Source organism: Hypomesus transpacificus, chromosome 12 (genome assembly GCF_021917145.1).
Source record: "Hypomesus transpacificus isolate Combined female chromosome 12, fHypTra1, whole genome shotgun sequence".
Classification (NCBI taxonomy): Eukaryota; Metazoa; Chordata; class Actinopteri; order Osmeriformes; family Osmeridae; genus Hypomesus; species Hypomesus transpacificus.
In genome coordinates this window covers 163,730-189,986 of record NC_061071.1, presented here as the reverse complement: position 1 = coordinate 189,986, position 26,257 = coordinate 163,730, and the positions used below count along the sequence as shown (strand labels likewise).

The 26,257-nt window shown below is 45.1% G+C and overlaps 4 protein-coding genes across 4 annotated transcripts; 2 read left to right on the top strand and 2 right to left on the bottom strand.

Moving 5' to 3' along the window:
- Window positions 1-105: 105 nt before the first annotated feature.
- On the bottom strand, window positions 106-5,634 carry LOC124474372 (tubulin alpha chain-like). The gene is made up of 4 exons (XM_047030408.1): window positions 5,501-5,634; window positions 2,223-2,445; window positions 1,787-1,935; window positions 106-1,634 (listed from the first exon to the last, which is right to left on the bottom strand). Exons 1-4 carry the CDS (start codon window positions 5,501-5,503, stop codon window positions 660-662), a joined length of 1,350 nt encoding a protein of 449 aa, XP_046886364.1. The 5' UTR covers window positions 5,504-5,634; the 3' UTR covers window positions 106-659.
- Window positions 2,464-14,014, top strand: LOC124474371 (XK-related protein 5-like). Its single transcript, XM_047030407.1, has 11 exons — window positions 2,464-2,500; window positions 7,255-7,514; window positions 8,417-8,612; window positions 8,776-8,942; window positions 9,368-9,501; window positions 9,755-9,833; window positions 10,175-10,344; window positions 10,700-10,811; window positions 10,926-11,389; window positions 11,525-11,563; window positions 11,666-14,014. Exons 2-11 carry the CDS (start codon window positions 7,397-7,399, stop codon window positions 12,158-12,160), a joined length of 1,974 nt encoding a protein of 657 aa, XP_046886363.1. The 5' UTR covers window positions 2,464-2,500; window positions 7,255-7,396; the 3' UTR covers window positions 12,161-14,014.
- A 506-nt stretch (window positions 14,015-14,520) lies between these two features.
- On the top strand, window positions 14,521-19,336 carry ctsba (cathepsin Ba). The gene is made up of 10 exons (XM_047030410.1): window positions 14,521-14,605; window positions 16,539-16,670; window positions 16,769-16,854; window positions 17,069-17,183; window positions 17,301-17,416; window positions 17,523-17,608; window positions 17,741-17,887; window positions 18,025-18,141; window positions 18,282-18,410; window positions 18,522-19,336. Exons 2-10 carry the CDS (start codon window positions 16,548-16,550, stop codon window positions 18,593-18,595), a joined length of 993 nt encoding a protein of 330 aa, XP_046886366.1. The 5' UTR covers window positions 14,521-14,605; window positions 16,539-16,547; the 3' UTR covers window positions 18,596-19,336.
- Window positions 19,337-19,465: 129 nt separating this feature from the next.
- On the bottom strand, window positions 19,466-25,712 carry cgref1 (cell growth regulator with EF-hand domain 1). The gene is made up of 6 exons (XM_047030411.1): window positions 25,437-25,712; window positions 24,191-24,272; window positions 23,760-23,822; window positions 21,601-21,674; window positions 21,040-21,164; window positions 19,466-20,730 (listed from the first exon to the last, which is right to left on the bottom strand). Exons 1-6 carry the CDS (start codon window positions 25,471-25,473, stop codon window positions 20,395-20,397), a joined length of 717 nt encoding a protein of 238 aa, XP_046886367.1. The 5' UTR covers window positions 25,474-25,712; the 3' UTR covers window positions 19,466-20,394.
- Between the last annotated feature and the right edge of the window lie 545 nt (window positions 25,713-26,257).

The window sequence follows — 26,257 nt, the reverse complement described above, 5'->3', positions numbered from 1 at the left end:
CCCTTTTTGTGAATGCGGACTTCAATGAGACGCTTGCTGCAACTTACACAGCTACACATTCCCTCCCCCCCCCCTCCCCCTCCCTTCAAAATAAGAGTCTGTTGATTGAGATCACACAACTTTATTTACAAAGGAGGGGTGCCAGTCACCACAGTTTCCTGATGCGTTACAATCATAAAATAAAAACTGCAATTTGACAGCAGAGTAGACACACAACATGGAAATCAAGAGTCCTAAAATCATGCTGGGTTAAAAGGAAAGAAATAGAATATTGTGTAGCTTATCAGTAATGTAAAATAACTCTCCAAGTTGGAGAAATCACTTCCATTAAGACCGAACACCATGGGGTTGAGATAATCAGGTTGGCCAAAGGAATTTACTTGGCAGTAACTTTAGTGTTGATGACAGTAACTGTCATAAACGAAGAAAACTTTCATGGCGACAGCATTTTTCATTAAGGCAAAGAACAATTCCTTGGTCAACCTTCTTGGAAAAGATTGTCAGACATGAGAAGTTTCTTTGGTAGAGAAAATATATTGGCTTGAAGCAGGTTCTGCTGTTCCTTCCTTCCTCCCTGCATGGTCATGTAAAGGCAATTCCATCTCTCAGTGATGTTTGCCAGTAGAGGACCCATCCCTCCTTTGTTGCTCCCTCCACTCCTAATACTCCTCCCCTTCCTCTTCATCCTCAAACGAGTCGAGGCCCACCTCTTCGTAATCCTTCTCCAGGGCGGCCATGTCTTCTCTGGCCTCGGAGAACTCTCCCTCCTCCATGCCCTCTCCCACGTACCAGTGCACGAAGGCCCGCTTGGCATACATCAGGTCGAACTTGTGGTCAAGCCTGGCCCAGGCCTCAGCGATGGCGGTGGTGTTACTCAGCATACACACGGCCCTCTGCACCTTGGCCAGGTCTCCTCCAGGAACCACGGTGGGGGGCTGGTAGTTGATACCCACCTTGAAGCCAGTGGGACACCAGTCCACGAACTGGATGCTCCTCTTGGTTTTGATGTTTCCGATGGCCACGTTGACATCCTTGGGCACCACGTCGCCGCGGTACAGCAGGCAGCAGGCCATGTATTTACCGTGACGAGGGTCACACTTCACCATCTGGTTGGAGGGCTCGAAGCAGGAGTTGGTGATCTCCGCCACGGACAGCTGCTCGTGATAGGCTTTCTCGGCAGAGATGACCGGGGCGTAGGTGGCCAGGGGGAAGTGGATGCGGGGGTAGGGCACCAGGTTGGTCTGGAACTCTGTCAGGTCCACATTGAGGGCTCCGTCGAAGCGCAGGGAGGCGGTGATGGAGGACACAATCTGGCTGATGAGACGGTTCAGGTTGGTGTAGGAGGGACGTTCAATGTCCAGGTTTCTACGGCAAATGTCGTATATGGCCTCGTTATCTACCATGAAGGCACAGTCAGAGTGCTCCAGGGTGGTGTGGGTGGTCAGGATGGAGTTGTAGGGCTCCACCACAGCAGTGGACACCTGAGGAGCTGGGTAGATGGCAAACTCCAACTTGGACTTCTTGCCGAAGTCGACCGACAGACGCTCCATAAGCAGGGAAGTGAACCCAGAACCAGTCCCCCCTCCAAAGCTATGGAAAACCAGGAAGCCCTGGAGGCCAGTACACTGATCTGCCTAAGGGAGGAAATACAGAGAAACACAGGGGGTATCAGTGACGTAGGGACACGCATCATTTCAAACTATATATGCAGCATGTCTGAAACGCTCCCAGGACAAGAGGCGCACAGCCGTCACATCCACGTGGTTCCACAGTCTCTCGGTCGTACCAGTTTGCGGATCCTGTCCAGCACAGAGTCGATGATCTCCTTGCCGATGGTGTAGTGCCCTCGGGCGTAGTTGTTAGCAGCGTCCTCCTTCCCAGAGATGAGCTGTTCGGGGTGGAACAGCTGACGATACGTCCCCGTACGCACCTCATCTGGAGAACAGACAGGAACCGGTTAAGACAGGAACCAGTTCACAACTCAACATCGCCAAGTCGCTCTCGCAAACACGTGTTATATTTCATATCAGCGTTGGGCAACGATGATTTGTCATCCCTAAAACTGGCTTGCTGTTGTGTAGCATTTAGTTAAAGTCTACTGTATGCCCTCTGCTACGTACGGGCACTTTCATTTAGGATGAAAGCGTTTGGAAAGTATGAGACCTTACAAAATATTTACATGGTTATAATATCTACCTATTTATGCTCAACTTTCTACTCACCAATAACTGTGGGCTCCAGGTCCACAAATATGGCTCGGGGAACGTACTTCCCGGAGCCGGTGTTACTGAAGAAGGTGGTGAAGGAGTCATCGTGTCCGCCCACGGGCTTGTCGCTGGGCATCTGACCGTCCGGCTGGATGCCGTGCTCCAGACAGTAGAGCTCCCAGCAGGTGTTCCCCATCTGGACGCCAGCCTGGCCAACATGGACTGAGATACACTCACGCTGAAGAAAGGAGGGAAGGGGAGGGTTAATCATCTGCAGCTATGAACATGAGCAAGTATGTAAACGTTTTTATTTTATTTATCAATATACCTATTTCCTATCCACTTCTACTAGATCTAGACAAAAATCTAGGTCAAAAACACAGGTTGTGCTTTTGTTGGACATCTTGTACCATGCTCCCCCACCAGCTGGCTGGCAGTCAATCAAATGTCAGGAACAAATGACAGGTAAGCTCCAACTTAATGGGCGGGGTGAAACTAAATCAGGTCATGGTGCGCAAGCTGAGGGAGGACAATGTGAGTCATGAGTTTGCATACCCTTGCACTGTGACCTAATTTGTGTGAGCATGTGTAGTGCAACTGTGGCTTACTCATGACAGGATAGTCTTTCCTATTACAACTTGCTAGTAAAAAAAAAATTAAGCATGTAGATGCATACCAATAATAGCGAAAACACAATGCTGTTGTAGTCAGCTGAAGGGCCTAAAATGATTCTGACCTTATGATAATCAAATATTATAAAGAAATAACTAAGGCCCAGATATTGTAGTGAGATAACAACAATACAAATCTTTCTTTCACAAAAGGGTAAGCAAAACTTTAGCCTTCAAGCCAGTGAATTTCCAGTCCGCACCCTGCAGAAGTATTTCTAGCATGTTGCCGACGAGGGGGAACGTGTTGACGGATGAGTGGAGAGGAGGACAACAAGTTAGGACACCATTGTATTAAAAACAAAAAACGTGTCAGAAGCGGCTTGTCGTGTTGTCCACTACTCTGAATAACTGCTTTGGCCTACAGGCCAAATATTTTGAGTGATTAGTTTTAAATAGTTTTAAAAGGGAAAAGGACAGGATGTGTGGGGTGGTACTGATGGTCTCATTTAAACATTTTGAGAAGTGCCCGTCTGCAACAGTAATATAAAAGCACACAGAAACACACATGCCTTGAACCACACAGACTCATCTAACAAGTGTTATTTCAGTCTGACCCCATGTTTGAGGTGAAGACATTGTATAGACGTCCTGCCCTGTAGATCAACAGACAGGGAGAGGAGGCAGGTTGGATAGGTGACACTCGTCAAGGATACAGGGGGTGGAGGGGTGCCTAGTTTGGGCAAGGCAGCTAGCTAAGCAGCAAGCTATTTTAAAGGGGAGCGTCAATAATTCCTCCCACACACACACACACCCCCCCTCTCTCTCTGTGTACACCCGTTTTAACTGCCCTGTTCCACCCCTGGTCTCCATTATGCTTTAACGCAGCAGAGCAAACATATCATTATTCCTGTACAGTTTACTCCATACACCTGAACATTCACCAAATTAGTGAATCACAAAAGCCTTCCTCTGTGCTGACACCTACTGCATGTGTAATTGCAAAATAATAGTTCACTAATTGTACGACTCTTTGCTTGTGACGTAACAGGCCATCTTTGTTAATGTTCACCAGACGTTGGCCTGTACAGCTTCGCCTGTTCTACATTTACAGCAGCTGTGAAAGTAGCCACTTCCTGTGTTTTAAATTTCAGAGTGGCCCGTCATTGGCTGCTGAGTGTTCCGATTAGCATAGTCTTTTTCAGATTAAAATAGTCCTTTCCAGATTAACATGGTGCTAATTTGTCTACTGACGTCACTTGGCTCCATAAAGCCTGTCGTGAGGTTGGTGAACACTCGAGAACCTACTTTTAATGCATAGTTTAGTGGGCTAGCAAAGGTAGCCCCCCTTTCTATGTGGCAAGCTTCCTGTTTAGTCCCAAATGGGCGGTTAGAAAGCACAAAAGGGCACAGTGAAAAGCAGACAATCTTATAGGCTTGGTGTTCACTTTCACAACTGAGTACCAGCAGTCACATTTAAACTAAATGTAAATTAGAGTCCGGATGTCAAACCAGGCCTTTAGTCATGCGAGAATAAGAAAACCAAAGGGCAAGATATGCAATACTGACGAATTTTAAGAAGAACGATTATACAACCGACTACTGCCAACCTTTAAAGACCCATATTATCAGGGGGCTAAACAACATGCTTAAACATGAATTTTAGGATTATAAAATAAAGCTTTCTCCTCATTAGGAAGCAAAGGAGCCGACATATCCCTATGGGAATGCATCCCCCTCCCCCCGCCTTGTGCTTCCCTGAAAAATGTTGATCCTTCAGGGTTCGTCATAACCCCAGATTACACACCAAGATTATAATAATTAAGGTTTAAGTGTGCACGTATGGTGCGCAGCGCATATTTTAAAGTAATAAAAGTATAGCATGGATGGATTATGAATGAGTAATTGTAAATATAATTTTACAATGGCCACGTGGAAACAAACGGTCCCTCCAACTTGATAACCTCGAACAAAACATGAAAAACGGCGTCCCAAATACCTGTGGACACATCCTCAATCTACCCTCAATCACTAAACTAAGGCTCATGTGTTTTATACGGTGGCTCGAGACCACTAAAGAGTGAACAGTAGCAATGGCCACATCGCCGATTCAAACCAACAACGGAGGCAATAAACACGCCCAACCCAACCCTCGCGGTCCCCAAGGCCTATAGGTACCGCTCAATGGGGAAATTCTAATTTGGTAACCATTCAAATCTGTGTAGGCTTTTGCCATCGTGTTGTCAGAAATCAAACATAGGCTACGCTTACAGCGCCACGGAAAATAAACCGTTCATTGGAGGAATAACTTGAGTAGTCTACTAAAGAACACTGATTCGCCCCATGCAAGTATTAATCAGCTGCGCCACTCGTTGACGCACTGACTGACGAGCCGCAGCGCGCAAAAGTTAAGCGCGGTAGAGGCAAAATGGACACTTCAATCGTGACGCACCACAGATAGGCGCGAATCATTTCCAATTGACATCGTGTAAAACTTGTATAACGTCGTACAATAACATAAAATAGGTAGGCTATCTACAAGTGGACTTGATACGTGCCTAAAACGCGATCCTGCCCATATTTAGTCGACGACATAGTATGAACTACCAAGTATTAACCTAACTACGATATTTCTCCGATTGTGGATTCCCTGACAATGCTTGAAATGTCCTTTAACCTACTCACCATATTTTCTTCTCTGGTTGATTAGTCTTCCAAAAATAAGGTAAAAAACGCTATGTTCGTAGTACAAATGCTCACAGTGCACCTATAATGAGGTTTCTGTGAGTATGTCGCAGCAATGCTATGGGGTGATTTGGTTTTATTCAACGCGTAGGGTGGTGGAGGTGGAGCTCTCAAGACACACCCCTCACATACATAGGCTAGCCTACGCTGAGCCTTGTACGTGAAACGCCGGTAGTAACGGAAAATACATTTCGAGCACTACTTTGTGCACGCCTATTCTCTGATTAGCCGCTGAGCTCTGTAGTGAACTTACATTTACATTACATTTATTCATTTAGCAGACGCTGTTATGCAAAGCGACTTCCAAGAGAGAGCTTTACAAAGTGATCTGTTGAAAAAGCTTTCAGCAACACATTAATAGAACGATACTGGTATTGGCTTCATTTAAACCTGAGATAATGTATCATAATGTGGCATCGTGCCTTATTCGCGTTTATAAAAAGAATGTCCTATCATCAGAACATGTGACAAAACATCAGAATATAACTGGATTCTACAGCCTTAGCAAATTCACAAATGCACCCTGTGTAGGCTGAATAAATATGTCGGTATCAAATGCCTGTTCACTTTAAATCCACTTCCTGTCAATAGCCGCTTGGTGTCAGCCTTTACTTGTGCCCGCAGGACAAACGTGGTTTTATAGGCTGTTCCAGGCAAGCACAAATAAATGGAAGCAAATCAGTGATATCAAATCATGTTTTGAATTTGAAGGCATGTGTTGTTTTTGAAATCACTTCTTTAAATTGAAATAGGAATGTATTTCAATGTAATAAAAATAAGGTTCAGAAATTCAGGTTCCTCAAATTTGAGCTGTAAAATTCAGATCCCCAAAATTCCATAAAAAAATCGAAGCCCAAATTCGAATGGCGAAATTCAGATCCAAAAAAATCGAACCACAGAAATTTGAGACGAACAAATTCGAGCCTGAATGCAATCGAACCATCTCACTTCTCTGAGAAGGGTCCAACTGCTCTCCTCAGACCCCTCTCATGCAGGTGTAGCTGCAGGCAGTCGTACATGCAGATCAGTCATACAATCACAGCCTGGGGTGTGAGGAGAGAGTTCCGGTCTGAGGCAAACAATAAAAAAACACTTACCTCAAGCCTCCAGGAAAATCTGTTCCCCCTGTGTTCTCAGTGTAAAAGACTGATGCATAGATGAAACTTGTTATACATAATGATCACAGTAGCATACATCACCAGCATCTATGTATTGCTTTATAAATAGCTTTAGTTTAATATACAGGGGGGGAACCACTTTCCTCAGGCCTTTAGGAAAATCTGTTCCCCCAAGGAAATCTGTTGATATATTGGTTGTTAAAGGTAAACCTTTAGATATATTGGTTGCTATCAACACATTACTTTAGCCAAATATGACCAAAAATGCTTCTCAATAACATTGCCTACCCTGCCTTTAATGTTCATATAGGCTACATATGGGTCTCATATCTCATAGTCTTCAATATCAGTATTGATATTGTAGTTTCCATTTGACATCACATGCCAAATTAGGCCCACTAAATTGCCTTTTGGACTACCAATTACCTGTTTTTTTGTATCCTAATTTGGTAAACATTAAAATGTAATGTCTTCTAAGCTAAACAACTTTATGTTACAGTTATTATGACTGAGGCCCATAACTGTATTGTAGTATAATGATTGTAAACTATCTGTAACGAAGTCTTTTGCCTACAGCTTTAACGTCCCAGCTAGATGATGACGTCGGTGGACCTTGCCAGAGAAGAACTGAGCTCTCGAGAACACGAGCAATTTGACGGGATCCGGGCGAATGAACTCCAACGATTCTGGAAAACGGCACGGATAAGGATTTAGCGTTATGAGAGATTATAGTGGAACAAGAGAGATGGGTGGCCAAGGAGGCTCGTGCATGGCGTGTTGCCAAGTTTGCATTTATGCATTTACAGCTTTTCTCATCGTGGCAGAGAGGACAGCGCGTAAGTTCCAATATGATGTATCCAAAAGGCTACATACATGCACGCTCACACCTTGAAGGGGAGGGGATTGCTTGGCTCGTCACATAGCAGTTCTGTTGTCACTGCAATAGCCATCACTGTTGACTAACTACTCATCTTGGTAGGCTATCACTGCAAGTCATGTTTTCTTCAGTTTTATGATTGATCCCATTTGGGAACGTGGGTCTTTGTGCGCGCACAGCATATTTTCTATTTGTATCCCTAGTGTTATGACACCATGCAGATCCGCAGAATAGCAGGCCTTGCCTTGTCTTTAAAGCTTTTTTTATGTGGCGCATTTCATTCCATTCCGTATTCGAGCGCCGAATTTTGGGGTATCATGAATGGACGGTGGAATGGGCGTAGCCAAGGCTACACCCGCCAAATTTTGGCACGCACAGATGGTTCATATTACAGGGGACCTGGGGATGCGGGAGGGGGGAGGAGAGAGTGAGTGAGGGCAGTGGGGAGGACGCTGCAGCGGCGCGCATCACTTGTGCTTTCTGCTAGAGATGTGGAGAAAGCTCTCGAGCCTAAAACGGTCTGCATCGACGTCAGAGGCCTACGACATGTCAGAATTTAAAATATAGGCCTACTCGCTCATAGAACACCAACATGCACGAGACAAAAGATACAGCCCGCACCCAATATCCGTCTAGGCTATAGAATGTCTTTGCAGTTAGGGCAGCCATTACTGCGGAACGTAAATATAATAAATACATCTCCTCTGCGACTTCGTGTGATTCTGAATAATGTCAATAGTGATTATTGGCAAACATTAACAACACCTTATCTATCAGTTTCCTTCACGTCAATTGGTCCATGAGAGAAATGTATAATTTAAACATGGATTGATGTTCCTGTTTTTCTGTTTCCATCTCCAGTGATATACTGCTTTGTGTACTACCTGTGGGTGGGGCATAACTACTGCTACGGCCTGTGGGCGGGGCTGACTGCTTTGCTCCTCCTCCCTGGATGGGGCCCTCAGTTGCTTAGTTACCTGTGGTACCTATGTGACGGGCGCATACCCAGGAAGTCCCTCCGCTGGACCCACATCCTGCATCTGGGCATCTTCAAGAGGTATAACTGCCTGGTGTCAGGTGATCAGGGTGTCAGAGCAGAGAGATGGCGTTTGCTGAGCTGTCTTCGTTCAGTGCGACGGCTACATGATTTGAAGCTGTTGAAGTTTCTGCAGTTGATCGACTTTAAAGTGTGCGTGTGTCGATCGTCTTTGTGTCGACAGGTTGTGGGAGTGTATGTTTCTTCCTGGGTTTGACTTGTCCTCAGACATCATGCAGCAGGCTGATGTTTCCGCTCTGCGGCTGTTGGAGGCGCTGGTGGTCACCCTGCCTCAGACGGTCCTGCAGACATACGTTCTCATCTGCACGGATATCGGTCTCTTCTCTCCAGGTATGTGTGTGCGAGTGTGTTTGACTATATATCAAATGAAATGCTTGACGCGTATAGGTCATATTACAAGTCGTGTCACAGAGGGTTTCACATACGTCCATAAAAATGCATGTAAACCCTCAACGGAATATACATGTAGTCATTTAGACTATTGTTCTTTTTCACTGTGTGTGAAACTTTGCAGCTTTGCCCCTATTTGTTATGCCTTCGTCTCTCATCCCTTCTCTCTCTCTCTCTCTCTCTCTCTCTCTCTCTCTCTCTCTCTCTCTTTCTCTCTCTCTCTCTCTGACTCTCTCTCTTTATTTCTCTCTCTCTCTCTCTCTCTCTCTCTCTCTCTCTCTCTCTCTCTGACTCTCTCCCTCTCTCTCTTTCTATCTATTTTCCATCTATTTGACCTCACTTTCTCACCCACTTTCTTCACCTAGTTCCGGTGTGTTTTGTGGTGTGCCTGCTGTCTCTGTCCTGGGCGTTGGTGCTTTATGCCAGGGCTTGTTACCTCATCAGACCCGGCCATCTGCCAATGACCCCTGCTGCCATGTCATGCCGACTGCTTTGGAGGGTCAGTGCACAGTATGTGTGTGTGCACAGTGTGTGTGTACGTGTGTGTGTGTGAGAGAGAAAGAAAACATATGTAAGACAGACATTTGAAGAGTAAACAGAGATAAATCCCTTTTTACAAAGCAGGAAGGGACAAATAGGGAATGAGATATCAAGAAGACTAGAGTCTTATTCCAGAACCACAGAGTAGAGAAGCGTGTGAGCGAGAAAGTGTTTGAGAGTGTGTTTAACGGGCGTTGTGTTTGCGTGTGCAGGTCAGTATGATCGGAGCTCGTGTAGCCACTCTCATGCTCTTCACACGGTTGTTCCGGTCGTGGGTTTTGGGTGTCATAGGTGAGTGGGGTGTGAACCTGTAGAACCATGCTGTTCTTGTTATTCGGTTAAACCTAAATGAGTTTGGTTTGTCTTTTTTTCATATTTATCCTCTGTCTCTCTCAAACTCCCCCTGCTTCACTCTCTCCCTCCCTCTCTCTCTCTCAATCCATCCCTCCCTCCCTTCCTTCTCTCTCCTCCCCCTCCCTCTCCCCACTCCTCCCTCTCCCTCCCTCATTCTCTCAATCCCTCCCTCCCGTCCCTCTCTCTCCTCCCTCTCTCTCTCCCCACTCCTCCCTCCCCCCTCTCTCCCCCCCCCCCTCCATCCCCCCCCCCCCTCTCCCTCCTTCTCCCTCTCTCAGGGCTCCACTGGATGGGCGCTACATTCTGGCTGGTGTCTCAGCAGACCGACATCATCAGAACGGTGCCGCGATGGCGTCTGTTCAACCTGGTCCTGGGAGCCATCCACATCTTCCTCTTCCTCAACGTAAAGGACGGCCCCTCAAGATACCGCATAGCCGGCTTCTATCTGGTGTGTAGCTCAGTCTACAACCGCTATGCAACACAACACAAATCAATTCTATACACTATACAGAAGGAGCTGACAATGAACTTATAGTTTCCTGAACTGAAGGCCATCTTGTATTGGAAACCTCTCTAAAAAAGAATTTGGGAACCCTATGGTTCTAGGTAAAACAATTTCCTCTGATCTTTCTGTCTAGTCTAAAACACCAACATGGTTTCCAAATACAACAACTAGTTTCTGCCCAAGTTTTCTGAATGTTTGTCGATAGTTGATGGCTATATGGGAGCTAGTGATTACGACCTAGTGAAATCTCTGACGCGAGTCAGTAAGGTCAGTGGTCTGGCTGTGTTCTTGGTTGCAGGCCATGTTTGTAGAGAATGCTCTCCTGCTATTGGCTGGCTCAGATTTCTTCAGTGTGGCTACCTGGGACAGCATGGGCATCCCAGCCGCTGTGTTCTGCAGCTTCCTGATTGGTGAGTAAGATCCTGACGTCACGAAGTTCACTTTACTTCACTATCTTTGTTCTACGTCTAAGCGTTTATCCCACTTCAGAGTAACTTGACACCCGATCTGCCTCTCCTCTCCAGGTGTCATCGCCCTGGTCCTGTACTATCGCTTCTTGCATCCCAAGTCCTTTGAGATCTTCCAAAGCCTCCGTCACAGAGGGGTAGGAGGGATGTGTATGGAGAGGGGTTCCACCCTGTCACTGGAAGAGAAAACCACACCCACCTCCCATCGCCATGCAACACTTGTTGGGGGCGGGACTCTGCTGGACCTACCAGGCCAATGGGAAGGCTGGAAACACCACCACTGGTTGCTGATTCGCCTAGCCCTAAAAACAGGAAACGCTGCCAAGATAAGCAGTTGCTATGGTGAAGGCGGATTGGCTGGATTGATGGGGCTGGAGGAGCGAAGGGCCCGTCAACATTTTCCAGATGTTCCTCAGCCGAGCCTTCCACATGTCGCAGAGGTTCCCCACGTTCCACAGGTTCCCCACGTTCCACAGGTTCCCCAGGTGGAAGAGGTCGAACAGTTGGTGGATGTCCCCCAGGTAAGTGAAGATGAAAGGGTCCCAATGGCATCACATTTATCAATAACTTGGCTTTCAGTTGTCTTTACTTGAGCCTCCTGGGTGTACATCATAAGGCGCCACATCTCGATGTTGAATACTGCTGTGTTTCCGTAGGTGACGGTTGTCGTACCAACCAGAGAGGTGGTGAGAGAGGTGAGACAGGATCCTCCCTCACAAGTCCAACAACCTCCCCAAGAGTTCAGGGTTCACAAAGTGAAAGTTCAGGATTCCAATCCTCCCCCTCCTCCTCCCCAGGACGACCCCAGCCCGCCTCCGTCCGAGGAACGAGAGGACGACGAGTACCAGAGCGCCGCCTACTGCTCCCCCAGCCCCTCGCCCAAACCTAGCCTCCGCCACATCGACAGCAACGGGGCCACCACGCCCGAGGGGTCCTTGTCTGTGGCGTCGCTGGAGATCAAAGACATCTCAACTCCGGAGAGACGTCCATCTCTCTTCATCGGGAGTCCAGAGAGGAACTTGAACCCCATCGAGCCCGTGACCGGCATGTACTTCAGCACTGACGCCCCCTCGCCGTCCACCGGAAGCTACCTGGGCTGGGGCTCCGAGCTGTCTCCCATGTCCAGCTACAGAAGCCCCTACCGGATCAGGGAGCCGCGTCTCACCTCCACCCCCAGACAGGAGCCCCAGGCTGAGGTACCTGAGGAACCTGGCCTAGCCCCACCTTCCACCTCCCACGCCCGCAAACAAATGGTCCAGTTTGTGAACATAAATACAGATAAATTGATTTGATGGGGAATACAAAAGAAAAAACAAGGGTTTGGGTTAATTCCTTGGCAATTCAGTCTCAGTTCCAGATATTGAGAGGATGTATATTCTCCTTATTTCCTAAAATCAAATAATCAGGTCTTGGTTGGAATAAATGGAATTCACCCCAACTCTTGAGTCAAACGAATATTTAAGACTATGTAAGACTTATGGATGGGGACCAACCTGTGTCTGCTTTTGACAAGATGTTACATTCATGTACCTTGTGTTGGCTGAAGCAGAAACAGCATGGCTCCCCAGTAGGCCTCAACATAACATTCAGTTTGAGCAGTCCGTCAGTGGGAGGTTCTGAATCTCATTAAAACGATCACGCACACAGAGACACAAATAATATTATTATATTAGAATAAATATGATTGTCTAATGGAGTTAAAGCGAATGAACACATTAAATTGTTGTTCATGGTTTGCTAGAGAGAAGAGTTTATATTTATAAGGCTTTTTTTTTCTTTTTGCATTTTGCTGCAATAATTTGAGACAGTTGCACTTCAGAGCAAATGTGAGATACTAGTTAAGTGTAGCCTGTTTCTTGTGAACAGAGAGGCTCTGGTATAGGGTTGGAATGTATATAGCATCATAATGCATAGCAATGTAATATTTAATCAAAGGTAGTAAAGCAATATAAGAAAAAATAAACACAAATCTATTGTGATGTGCTAAACATTAAAAAATATGTTTTATCAATAGTGTTTAAAAGTACTAAGTTATTCAGTTTGTTTACTTTCATGTTAAAGATGGAAGATCTTAAGCTAGACAGCAATCACTGCTGCTTAGATGGTAAGAATCAAAGTGACACCAAAGTTATGTGTGTTTAAAAAAACGGAGAAATTACAAAGTCTTGACAAAGTTCCAGATTGTGTTTTGATTTCTCTCTCTAGTCCACTGCATGCATGTTTGAAGAACTGGACCCACCAGTCTGGTCCTAGTCTTCCATTTTACAGGAGTACGTACTTTCCAATCCAATCACTACTGAAAGTTGTCATTCACTGTGAGCTTCGAGGGGCAAGGATAGAGACAAGATACGGAACAATGCTTGAAAGGGACTATACTAAGATATGCTGTTATGATTGACCAGAATAGTGTTTTATTTCTTGTTTTTATTCCTCCGTTTTATGTAGCCAAAGTAGGACTGCATTTGTGTTCAAGTTACTTTGACAGGGGCAGTCGAAATAGTCACTGCGCACTTTCTTCTATTAATTTGACTTTATAAAACCAGTGTACTGTTGCGTACCCTGTTTAAAACAAGCACTTACACACATTAATCAAGCACAGGTGCTATGCTAGAATGTATCTCTATGCATCCTAATGTCAGTATGCTAATATGAGTATGTATGTGTTTGTAAATGTGTAAGTGCACCTGCACGAGCTTTAGAATGCTATCGCTACGCCTTGGCTTGATCTTGACAATGATGGATTCATAATCACTTGATCACATGATCATAAACGCTTGCCTTGTAGACATTAATGACAACATCAGCTGCGATGATTGTCAGCACATTGCTTTGAATGGCAATATCACTATTTGGTGAATTGGAGTGCTTTCAGTTTCATTAAGCCCTTCTTTTTAAACTTTTATATTTTATTTTATTCAGCCATGTTTATGTGAAGAACGTGGGCAGAATCACAATCAGTTATTCTTAGATTGTTTATATATGCATTGGAATCCTTCAACTAAATAATTATGTTTCCTCTTAATGATGTGTTGCCTGTGACCCCAGACAAATGTTTAACATTGGATTGATTTATCTAATGACACCACAAACCCAAATAAGTGATACTGTGTATGTATTGTATTATTGAGACAGAATAAACACAAGTATAAACGCTATTGGGTCGGAGTGTTGTGACTATTATTAGTGTTTATCTAATTAGATTACATAAGACGTTCGTCAGATGATTAAGGAAGAAAGACTGTTCTTGTCCTCTTGATCCAGTGGGATTCCATTTCAAAGACAGTGATTGCTGGTGTTTACAAAACATCTGAAGAAATATTTGATTACATTATCTAAAATAATGTAATTACTGGACAGGGGGGACGTGCCACAGAAAATATACAAGAAATTAATTCGACAAATTGCAGGATCCTAGGAGATGCCTGTAACATAGTCACACATTTGTACAACTATACGGAAGTCACAGCACATTTGTGTAGCTAATCTTAACAGTTTGAGAAGAAAACGTAATTTCAAAAGGATCGCTCTATTGAGCAAATGACTTGATTCGCAACAGCGTTGCGAAACCTAGGGTCACGTGAATGACTGATTCTGAGCAAAGCACATGATGTCGGCGTCACGTGGTTTATCTTGATTTAAACGGGGAACCGAAAACAAGGTGACACAGCTACCTGACCTGTCTGGACATCGACAGTGGTTTGAAACAACTTTGTCTTTCCCAATCTAGCTAATTACAGGTAAGTGTTAATGACCACATTTTTGAACCTATTTTGATTTGCATTGCGAATAATATGTATTTGATTTAGCTAGCAGTTCCCATATAGCTACAGTACTGCACTTTGTCCACCACGAACCACACTCCAGTGCTGGCAAGCATGCTAGTGGACGAGGCTAGTCGTAGTCATATTATAACAGTGTAATTTACCAGGCTAACTATATATTGTTGCTTGATTGTTCAATAACATGTTCAAAAAACAAATCAACCTAGTAACCTTGTGTCCAACTTCGATTCGAAAAGTTTAGATTATTCCGCTATCATTGTTGTTTCATTGGACGTTGTAGTCGTCCATTTCTCACCCAAAAAATGCACATGATGATAGTGGTGGTGCTGCTGACAACTCGGTTGCCAAGTTCAAGTTGTACAACTCGTTAGTCAAGTTCAAACCTACTATACGCACTGACGTGAAGTTTATGCTAAGTCTTCCCATAGCACACTACAAACCTAATGGTGTGTTGTGTATTTGACATGCCTTTTCGAACTGAAATGTTCCAAACGAAACTGAACTCGCCACGGCCTAATGGCAACCAGATCTTAATGTAATGATTGTGTGCTTGAACACGATGTTTATTCTTGTTAACCCGTCTTCTATAGTTAACTGATGAAACATAAACCGAGGAAAGCTCATCAGAGATGATTGAGTGCCTCTAAGAAGTGGGATATTTTTTCCCCTCCTTACCTCTATGCTTGGTTATAGTTTGGTGCCCATATATTGGCCAAGTTATTTTCGTTTCCCTATTTGAGCAGCTGATATTCTAGAACCTTCCACTCAAGTCAGTTTCTAGTCAGTAATAAACTTCACTTAAACCGCAGTCTTTTGTTTCGTTCCCTAGCAGAGCTCGCTAACTGCTCATTGATAACGTAATTTGAGCTCTTTGCCCGAAGCCTTAAACGTTTGTTTTCTCAGACATGCACTGACAAACCACCAAAACCAACAAATAAGTAACTTCTCCTGTTCTTAAAAGTAAATAAGAATTTAGTATCTCAGCCCTCCTCTTTAATCTAAGTGAATTTCCGATAGACTTGGTTCTCACTTCTTCAAACGACGGGCTGAGTTTAGGACGATCATGTATGCTGTTCTGTACGTTTTTTTTCCAGCCCAGCCACTCCCCCCCCCCCCCCCCCATTAGCAAATGGTGCTGAGTCATCAAACTGTCCCCTCATGTGACTCCAAACACCGTTTCTCAAAGATGCCTGTAAACCCTTCTTCATCAACTTGTTTCGTGTCATGGCAAGCCACTACTGGTGTGTTGGTTGTCCTGAGTTACTGGCTATGAGCCTTAAAGGGTTGCTAAAACGGAATAATAGTCAGTCTGACAAGTTATTTCTGTGGTCTTGAACACCCACACCATAGTGTAGTCTGTTACGTGCAGATTATTGTTAGGGGTGAGTCATAAGGCCTTTACGTTGGAGAGAAGGACTTCAAAAAGAAACGTGTTTAAGTTCACCTTTACTGGCTCCCCTTGCAATACTGAACAAATGACAGGTTTGACCTCACACACATGGTATTATTTATAATAAAATCGAATGTTTATTTTGTCAAACTGATCCATGGCCACGGGCAGCTCTCATGCCTTGATCCTCATACCTCAGGGCCCTCAGTTTGTGACCAGTTGACTGAAGGGTTGAGCCTGCATGAGTGCACACTGAAGCAGGCCTCTCTCCTGGTTCTGTTGTGTTCTCGCAGTGGAGAGTTTCTGAGTGGCTGAGCCGGAGGGCTGTTGTGTGTGCGTGCGAGAAAAACAAGCTGTGTCATGTTGAATCACGTGTTAAACCAGTTTAGTTTTTATTGTGAGACATTTCCTCTTCTTCTTGGGTAACAAGAACCACAGTTCTACTGCAGCAATTCTTCCTCCGTGCTATTGTCATTCCTGATTCTGTTTCCTGTCCAGACAGGAAAGATGTGGCGTTTGGCGTTCCTGTGCCTGGTGTCCAGTCTGTCAGTCAGCTGGGCCAGACCCCATCTCTCTCCCCTCTCAAACGACATGGTCAACTACATCAACAAGATGAACACTACCTGGAAGGTGTGTGTGTTGCTGTTCTGGATGAATCTCAAGAGGTCAAACATGCCAATATAACTGTTTCCTAATCATGTCAACTGTTTTGATTTGTGCGTGTGAAGGCAGGCCATAACTTCCGTAACGTGGACTACAGCTATGTGAAGAGGCTGTGTGGAACTCTGCTGAAAGGCCCCAAACTGCCTGTCATGTGAGTGTTCATTTCCTGTTCCTGTCGCCCACAGGCCAAAAGGTTGTTGTGGGCGAAACCAGCTTGCCTGACATTCCGTTTTGTGCTTAACTCATCACCTTAGACCTTTTAGAGAGGGGGGGGGTCAGCGATATCATCTTCCAGATCAATCTGCTGTGATTCAATCCATCTCTGATGCTGAAGGATTTTTTTCTTCTTCTGCGTCTCTGTTTAGGGTGCAGTATTCTGGTAGTGTGAAAGTGCCAAAGAGTTTTGACCCCAGAGAGCAGTGGCCAAACTGCCCCACTCTGAAGGAGGTCAGGGACCAGGGATCCTGTGGTTCCTGCTGGGTAAGACACACACACACAAACACTCTCTCTCCTTCTCGCCCCCTCCTTCCCTGGCATATCTGACGAGTCTCTGCCCTCCCCCCCCCCCCCCCCCCCCCCCCCCCCCCCCTCCCCCAGGCGTTTGGTGCAGCAGAGGCCATCTCAGACCGGGTGTGTATCCACAGCAACGCCAAGGTCAGTGTGGAGATCTCTTCAGAGGACCTGCTCAGCTGCTGCTACAACTGTGGCATGGGGTATGGTGTGTGTGTGTGTGTGTGTGTGGGGGGGGGGGGGGGGGGGGGGGGGGGGGGGGTTCGAGTATGTATGAGGTTTCCTAGATTTGACTAACTGTGTTTTTAGGTGCAATGGCGGATACCCGTCAGCTGCCTGGGATTTCTGGACCACAGAGGGGCTGGTGTCCGGAGGGCTGTATGACTCTCATATGGGTAGGTTGAATAATGCTACGTTTCTGTGCTTGGAAGTCGATGGGTGGGAGAGGGGATTTATCTGTCAGACAATCTGTTCATTTGAACTTAGAAAAGGGTACAGTGTTAATGACGTGTGTGGTCTTCTCTCAGGGTGCAGGCCTTACTCGATCGCCCCCTGTGAGCACCATGTGAACGGCACCAGGCCCCCGTGCACCGGGGAAGAGGGGGACACTCCTAAGTGTTCCAAAGCATGCGAGGCTGGGTACACACCCACCTACAAGAAGGACAAGCACTTTGGTGAGGGTGGAATACGCACACAATGCAGACACAGGAAACCAGCCAACCCAGACGCATGCTTGCATACACTCGCACAACACTCATGTTTTGCTTTCCATACAGTCTTGTTCACCTATCTGCTGGTTGTTGTTGTGTAGGTAAGCGTGCGTACAGCGTGCCCAACGAGGAGCAGGAGATCATGGCAGAGCTCTTCCAGAACGGTCCAGCGGAGGCAGCATTCACCGTCTACGAAGACTTTGTCAGCTACAAGTCTGGTGAGGGCTCTATTTCTCTTTCCCTCTCCCTTCCTCCTGCTCCTTGATCCTGGCTCCACCCTAGTCTCCGTCACGTGTGTTTGCTGTTTCGAAGCCTGGTGTTTTGCCGCTGCTCCTGACTCATCCACGTGTGCTTGCAGGAGTGTACCAGCACGTGTCGGGCTCTGCTCTGGGGGGCCATGCCATCAAGATCCTGGGCTGGGGAGAGGAGGATGGGACGCCCTACTGGCTGGCTGCCAACTCCTGGAACACTGACTGGGGGGATAATGGTCAGTTATTTATTAAATGTTTTATGCATTTTGTTTTCAAAGCACTCATTACCTTTTTTGTTTGATTACAAGATTATTGACAAGATTTTAACTGTTTGTTTTCTTCTACAGGTTTCTTTAAGATCCTGCGTGGGGAGGACCATTGTGGCATTGAGTCTGAGGTTGTGGCTGGTATTCCTCGGTAAACGGTAGACACCACCCTTCCCAGTCCACTAGGGGGAGCTGTGGTCATCTTTTTACTCTGCCTGGACCTCTACAGTGGCCATGACTAGCGTTGGGGGGGTCCAAGCCACTAAGTTGTGATTCACTTTTTAAATGGACGACAGAACAAATTATTGCTGCTGTGTTTTAGTTGGTCATGACTCTTGATCTTTTCCCTCAGGTCTAGCCCCCCCTCCCCTGAAACTGCTGAACGAAAGCAGACGTCCTCCATGACAGTTTTAGACCCCCCCCCCCCCTCTGGGTTTTTTCCTGTTTTTTAAATCGGAGGTCATTTTGGACCCTTAATCACTGGTGTGACTTTGGCGGTCGATTATCTGATATCCTGATTAAAAAAAAATGTATTTGCACATTAGAGCCAGCCGTACAGAGGTCACTAGCTGGGCTTAAAGATCTCTTTCTTTCCCTGCTAGCGAGTCTATATCCAGGCTCATGGTTGAATTTAGTTTTTATTCATTAAGTGAAGTTTGGCCAGTGGAAGTGGATATTCAACCTTTTTTATCTTTACAAATTCTTGTGTGTGATCACCAATTGTGTTTCTTTTGGTTGACACTGACTGGGGTAGTTTTTTTTTTACTGACCGATGTAATAGCATTTGAATGCTGTGTTTTTAACTGCTTTTTTCTGCTCTGTCCTGATCAGAGTTAAGTTTCAATGTGATCGTATCAAAGCTATCCAACTTAATAAAAGCAAACCAACAGATTTGATATGGCCTGCGTTTCTGTGTACTGTTCCAATTGTGTGCCTAAACTGGTAACCCTCTGCACACATCAACTTCCACAACCTTTATCTAACACTTTGTTGAAGCACTACATTTGTTTGTACAGAAAAGGTGATAACAATGGCGCAGCTGCTTTATTAAAAATATACAAACCTTCACTCAGGAAATGTACAACAAAAACACTGAATTCCAGATTCTTAGAAAAATCAACACGGGTAACGTGAAATTACATGACGTTGCATGTGGTCTGGCATTTACATTTGTTACATTTTCCTAGCGTAGTAGGGAAGCCTTGTATTTCCAAGACTCTGCAGGTGGATGTGCAATGCCAGAATCATCAGACTGGACTGTTGCATAAGCAAAGGTTTGAGCCAGGCAGATTCAGTCATCTTTTGACGGGTTAAAACCTTTTTTAAATTTTCCAACGACCCTGGTGTTGCAGACTGAGCCTCTACTCAGGTCAGTGAAATGCCATAGGCCTTTGCTGTTGGATGTAAAAATCAGGCAGACGTTTTTTTTTTCAATCGGGGGTCATCGGGAGAAACTTGATTTTGCTGCGTTCTGACATCAGCATATCGTATATTCCATAAGGATAATGTATGGCTTCTTTAGTTGGTTTCAGCAAATGGTTATTGCATAATCGTCTGGGAATGTCTTGCACTTCTCAGCCCCATAAGGAGATCTCAAGGTGCAGACCTGGAGCGGCTGTCAACAGCAGCATCAATACCACACCACTGAGACGTCAGATGTGATAGAAGGTTACACGAGAGTACCTTGAAATTCAAAGAAAAGCATTTGATAAAAATCAGGGGAAAAAAGTTAAAAGCAACTGTAAAGGATGAGAAATAGTGTTGTGTAATCCTGTAGACTGGACTGATTGCTATTAGGGGTCAGAGTATGGTGTGTCTGTGTGTGACTGTGTATACCAATCTATCAGTCCAAGGTAAGTCTTTTGGAGTGATTTCTTTTGTTTGTTACTATAGTACAGTACGTGTGTGTGTGTGTGTGTGTTGTAAAACTGTGGCTCTTCATGAGACTGTCTGTTCACATCTCAGGCTGTCCAAGGTGCACTTGGGCACCGTTCCCCTGCTCCAGTTCTGCAGGAGCCTCTGGGATTTGTAGTTCTTCCTGCTCCAGTTCTGCAGGAGCCTCTGGGATTTGTAGTTCTTCCTGCTCCATTGGCTGATCTTCCTGTTTCTGCTGCGGTTCTACCTCTTCCTGGTGTGGTTCCTGGTCTCCTACTGGTTCCTGTAAGAGAGGTGCATTGTGGGAATTGGAGTCCTGTTGGGGTATGGGAGGGGAGAGAAGCTCGGAGGGTGCCAAAAGGCCATCCTGGTTTAGATCCCGAGTCTGCAGGAGGAAATCTACCATGGACACCACCTGAAACACAAACACACCTTATAATTCATCACCTGTAATCAAAAACTCTAGGTTGTGTCAATTGCAGATTTAGTTTCTCCAAACAACGGTTGGTGCAGCAATTTGGCTGTAACGTTATATGCCAAGCAGTTCAACTTCCTTGAGCAGTAACATTGTACAGAATGCATCATGAAACACAACACCAGTACTGGTAATAATTTCCTGATTCAGTTTCCAATAAGAGACAGACACTGTTACAATACCAGGGTATGTAAGGCATCAGTCAAGATGCCATGATGTTAAACTCAAATGCCTTTAAAAATAACCCACCGTATCAGCTGACAGTGTGCCTGGTGCCTTGTGGATGTTGTAGTCTGAAATGAGCTTCATCAATTCCAAGCCATCCATGTGACCGCTGCGGTCGTAGTCATGGAGAGAAAACAGGAAGAACACCTCTGTCGCAAGAAACAAAGAAGAAACAACACAATCCTATAACAGTAACAGGACACCGCAACACTAATCTGTCCTGGCTGCCTGTGTTGTCATATATTTTGCATTTCGCTCTCTTAGTGTAAAAGTGCAATTTACATTTAGTAATTTTGCAGACGCTCTTATCCAGAGCGACTTACAGTAAGTACAGGGACATTCCCCCCGAGGCAAGTAGGGTGAAGTGCCTTGCCCAAGGGCACAACGTCATTTGGCGGGGCGGGGTAGCGATCTGGCAACCTTCTGATTAGTAGCCCGACTCCCTCACCGCTCAGCCATCTGACTCCCTTAATTACGTTTGCCCTACTCTAAACTGTCCTGCAGACCTGATATTGCCCTAGGAGCAAAGCATCAGTCCTCGCTGTTAGTGGGGTCAAGAGGCGGGATCCTTCCTGGTCTTCCTACCTTGATCCCAGGTGTTGAGAACAGGCTCTGGCTGGCCCTGCTTCACACTGCCCTTGATGTATTTCTGCAGCAGTCTGGAACAGGGGTCAGAGGTCACTAGATCATAGGGGTCAGAGCTCAGAGAGGGGCCACTCAAGACTGTGGTGGGGTTTGTGTAACGTTCGTGTTGAGGCACTCGACAGTGGGATGTGAAAAGGTTAGTGTGTACTACTGTGCATTCTAGTGTGAGAGAATCTCACCAAGGATGAGTTCTATGAAATATATAATCTTCAGTTCTTTCTCTTAAATGTCAGGATTGGTTATGAACACAACAGTCCAAGACCCAGACCTGTGTGTGTGTGTGTGTGTGTGTGTGTGACCTTGTGCTCAGCTGTGTAAAATCACACACTAATCTAGTCCGAGCCAAGATCCAGAACGCAGGCTCACCCCATAGATCTTTCCAGAGAGAAGTGAATGCACTGAGAACTGTTCATTTATTAACTCCTCACTCCAGCTACTCACAGGAATGTGAACACATGTTTAACATCACCACACCAAGATAGTAAAAGAGGCAATATAACAACATCATAACCTGTTTGGTCTGAACATGTTAACCTTGTCCTAAACGACTGAAACCTACAACACAACATTCCGGTCAAAGTCCACAGGACATGCATACAGGGCCGTACGCAGGCCCCAAAAAATACTGAGGTCATGAGTCAGAACTTCTAGGCGGGTTCGGGGGCATGCTCCCCCGGATTTTTTTTAAATTACATTATTTAAATATGGCCATTTTCTCTTATTGAGTCTTAAGGAGCAAAAACATCATCATTATGACATTTCAATATGGGGCGGTGTGGAGCTTTTGAAATTTTGAGGTAAACATGGGGCATTCTGAGACTTTTTGAAGGACCTTTATGGGACTCATGAAGTAAGGGCAAGTTACCACAATTTTTTTTAAATTATTATTATATGGCAACGACGGTACGAGCGTTTTGATTGGATAACGGGTAGTCACCCCAGCGTGTTGCCCTCCTCGCCGGTCAATACGGATCCGTATTGCCCTCTGACGTCAGCTTCAAAATGAGCGATATCGACGATTCAGCTGCTGAGTTTTACTATCCAGATGATGCTGAAAAGCTTTGTCATCGAAAGTGAGGATGAAGACCAGACTCTTTGAATCACTTGTGTCGTTATTTTGTGATGAAATTAAAGCCATTTTAGCAGAACCATGTTGTCCGCTTTCTATCAAAAGTAATGAGTTGCTTGGCAACACATGAAACACACCGTGAGAAGACTTAAGAGCTAGCTACAATTAGCCTAAAGGTACCATTTATTTTCGTTTACAAAATGAAAAGAATCTAAAATTGCCATATAATAAACTACTTACTAACCTCGACCGTTCGGTCATGCCGGGAAATATCAAACTGAGGCTGGAACGTATCGACCGAGCGATAGCGAGTCAGTTTGATATTTCCCAATTGCCACTGAATTTCATTTTCAATCAATCACATCAATGACATATCATATCAATCGCAAAATGAATGTTGATTCAACCGGTGGAAATTGATTGACCACCGGTACAGTACTGACGGAGTTAACCAAACTTTGATTTGATGTTTCCTTATCTGAGTAGTACGCTGCTGCAATACAATATTTCCACATGAAAATGAATCTTTCTTCTCACAGTCATCTGCCACTTAAACTTCTCTTAACCTACATGTTTAGTTTGCTGCGCTCCTCTTCCAGTGACTGTAACTAACATAGGCTATTCACTAACAGTAGCGGTATGTCTATGGCGGTAACATCAGCGTCCGACTTGTGTTTGGTGGTTACCATAACGACAGTACGTTTTGTTGATGACGCGCAGCACATATGTCCAAACTCTTGAGCTACTCGGCTCTTCAAGTATAAAATCACGTTACGGTTTGTGGGAGACCAAGATCATCGTCCTGCAGTCAGTTTCACGTGTACTTTATTTTGAGTTTATATACCACGATTTAAGCAAAAAAAAAACAGAAATACGAAAAAAAATACCGAGGACACGACCTCGGTGTCCTCAATGGTAGTTACGGCCCTGCATGCATACAACAGATACCTTTATCTGACTGACATTAAGTTTGGATGTGGTCTAAAATATTTTCCTATTCAAATGACTGCAGAACGCAGCTGTCACTCACTCGCGGTTCTCCTCCCCAGACCCAAAAGGATTGGCTAGTGGGGGCGGAGTTTCGGACTCCTCCCTGTGGAACAAGCCAGGAAAAGAGGGAAACAATTATTGAAACTGCAGAAAGCCACGATGGCTGTAATTATTAGTTAAGTCCAAAGGTGAGCATTCGCAATCAAGGCCTATCTGCTATTCCACCTTGCATCCTCCTTATTGCAGAGGGGATGCACAGCACCATAATTAAGGCCACCTCCAATACACTTAACCTGATCCAAACTGATTGCTGTCAAACGGAGCAATTATCTAGCCTATGTCAAAGACGGAAACACAATTTAGTATAACCGGTAGACCAAACTCTGATCCTGATTTTCAAGTATACCTGACTGATAACGCCCTAAATCATGTGGACGATGTGAGAGAGAGACAAAGAAAATACTCTCCTACCTTTGAGAGCCAGTTACCTGCGGCGCACACAAACTGTGGGGCGCCAGCAGTATGAGAGACAGCACACCTGTAACCAACATACCTGGAAGTACAAGCAGGGCACTCTCATTCCATATCAGTCTATTACCACGACAGGCATTACAGTCGTAAGACAAAAACAACTACAGAGACACATATTATCTATGATATTATTATTATCATATGCGTAGTTGGCTGGTTGGCTGTTGTCCGCTCTACCAGACTCTACACAAAAAGCTAGCTAACACTTAAGGCTAGCAATAGGCTACCATACTGTAGAGCAGGGGTGTCAAACTCATTTCGCATCGTGGGCCACATACGGCCTAGGGAGATGTCAAGTGGGCCGGACCATTAAAATTATACCATACTCTGCTATAAATAACCAAAATATCATGTCTTTCTTCTGTGTTATCTAGTTTAATTGATATAAACACCATATCGTATAAAGTGCGTCCAACCGCAGTAACAAGTAATGATCTCTTAGGTGGTGTAGTTGGTTAAAGCGATGTACGATTACATATTGTTAATGCGAATCTGGGATCCCAAGTTCGCGCCCCAGTCCAGTGAATCTCGTACGATATTCTTTAACTTTTACTGTGAGAAAATGACATAATTCTAAAGGCCTACGGATGTATCACAACATTTTAATGTGTGAGCACTAATATCAGATCAAAATGAACACATGTAGCCTTAATTAAATATTGAATAACGTAGGGTAGTCTACCGTCGGAGACAACCACTACGCCTCATTCAGCCAGTTTAAACGGCTGCTAGATGACGCTGTTCATTTTCAAAGCGCCGATAGTTCGGCTCTTTGGGCCGGCACAATCCGGAAGAAACCATCAAAGCTTCACAAGGCATCGTTCGCCCATCCCTAGTAGAGACCAAGGTATTAATTGATACCGTCTGCTGTTTTCAGTCTGTCTCAGTGATGCGGCTTGTCTTCTACTCTGATGGAAAGAGTGCGCCCCTTAGCGGATAATCCATGAATTGCAGCGAATTAAAAATATTAATTCCATGTCTTTTATGCATTTTTTCCACTTTCAAATTATCCTGCGGGCCTGATCGAACCTCCTTGGGGGCCGGTTCCGGCCCGCGGGCCGTATGTTTGACACCCCTGCTGTAGAGCATCCCATATTGTTATTTCTTGAAAACAATAACTTCTCCATTATGGTGGAGCTAGCAATACATCGCATGATATACTGTAACAATGAAACCATTAGCCTACCCGTCGGCATTTCAGATGTGTAAACAGACAGAAGCATTGTACGGTCGCTGTTCTGTTGTGACTTCTAGATTCCAATTCATAGCGGGTGGATCATACAATGTTAGACCGCCCTCTCAGTCTCAGTCTGCACTGCGCAGCGGCAAAGTCAACTGGCTCAGTTTTGTTCAATAACAGAGTCCACGTGGAACCCCGGACGGCGGACGTGTCATGTACTAGTAGCCAGACGGTCTGCGGTAGATATATACCTCTCTCTTTTCCCCCCATTCTCTCTCTCTCCGCCCTCACCGTCACGAACCGTCCGTGATACGCATGCTGACTTGGCATTATCCGAGAGAGAGAGGCTTTTTTTACATTGTGTGCGGCCACAGTGCTCTGCAGTTAATCAGTTTTAGTGTTTCCATACATTCCAATAAAGTCCTCTATATTTTAAAGATGACACATCCAACCCAATAATTATTCAGTCTGTTGACATTTTTTAAACTTGGGCGTGGCTGGCAGCACGGGTGTGAAAGGTTACCTTTTGTACCTCTCTCTCTCTCTCTCTCTCTCTCTCTCTCTCTCTCTCTCTCTCTCTCTTTCTCTCTCTCTCTCTGTCTCTCTGTCTCTCACTGTCTCTCTCTGTCTCTCTATCTCTCTATCTCTCTCTCTCTCCTCGCTGTTCTACCTGTATTCCACCACACGATGGAGACTTTTCCTCAAAATACGGACACTGCTTTTATATCAAGTATCGTGGCCTACCACCGTGGCCTAGTCTGTTTTGAAACCACATCATCTTTTCCCTTTGAAAGGATCAAATGTTTGTGGTTCAACAGCTTTGATTT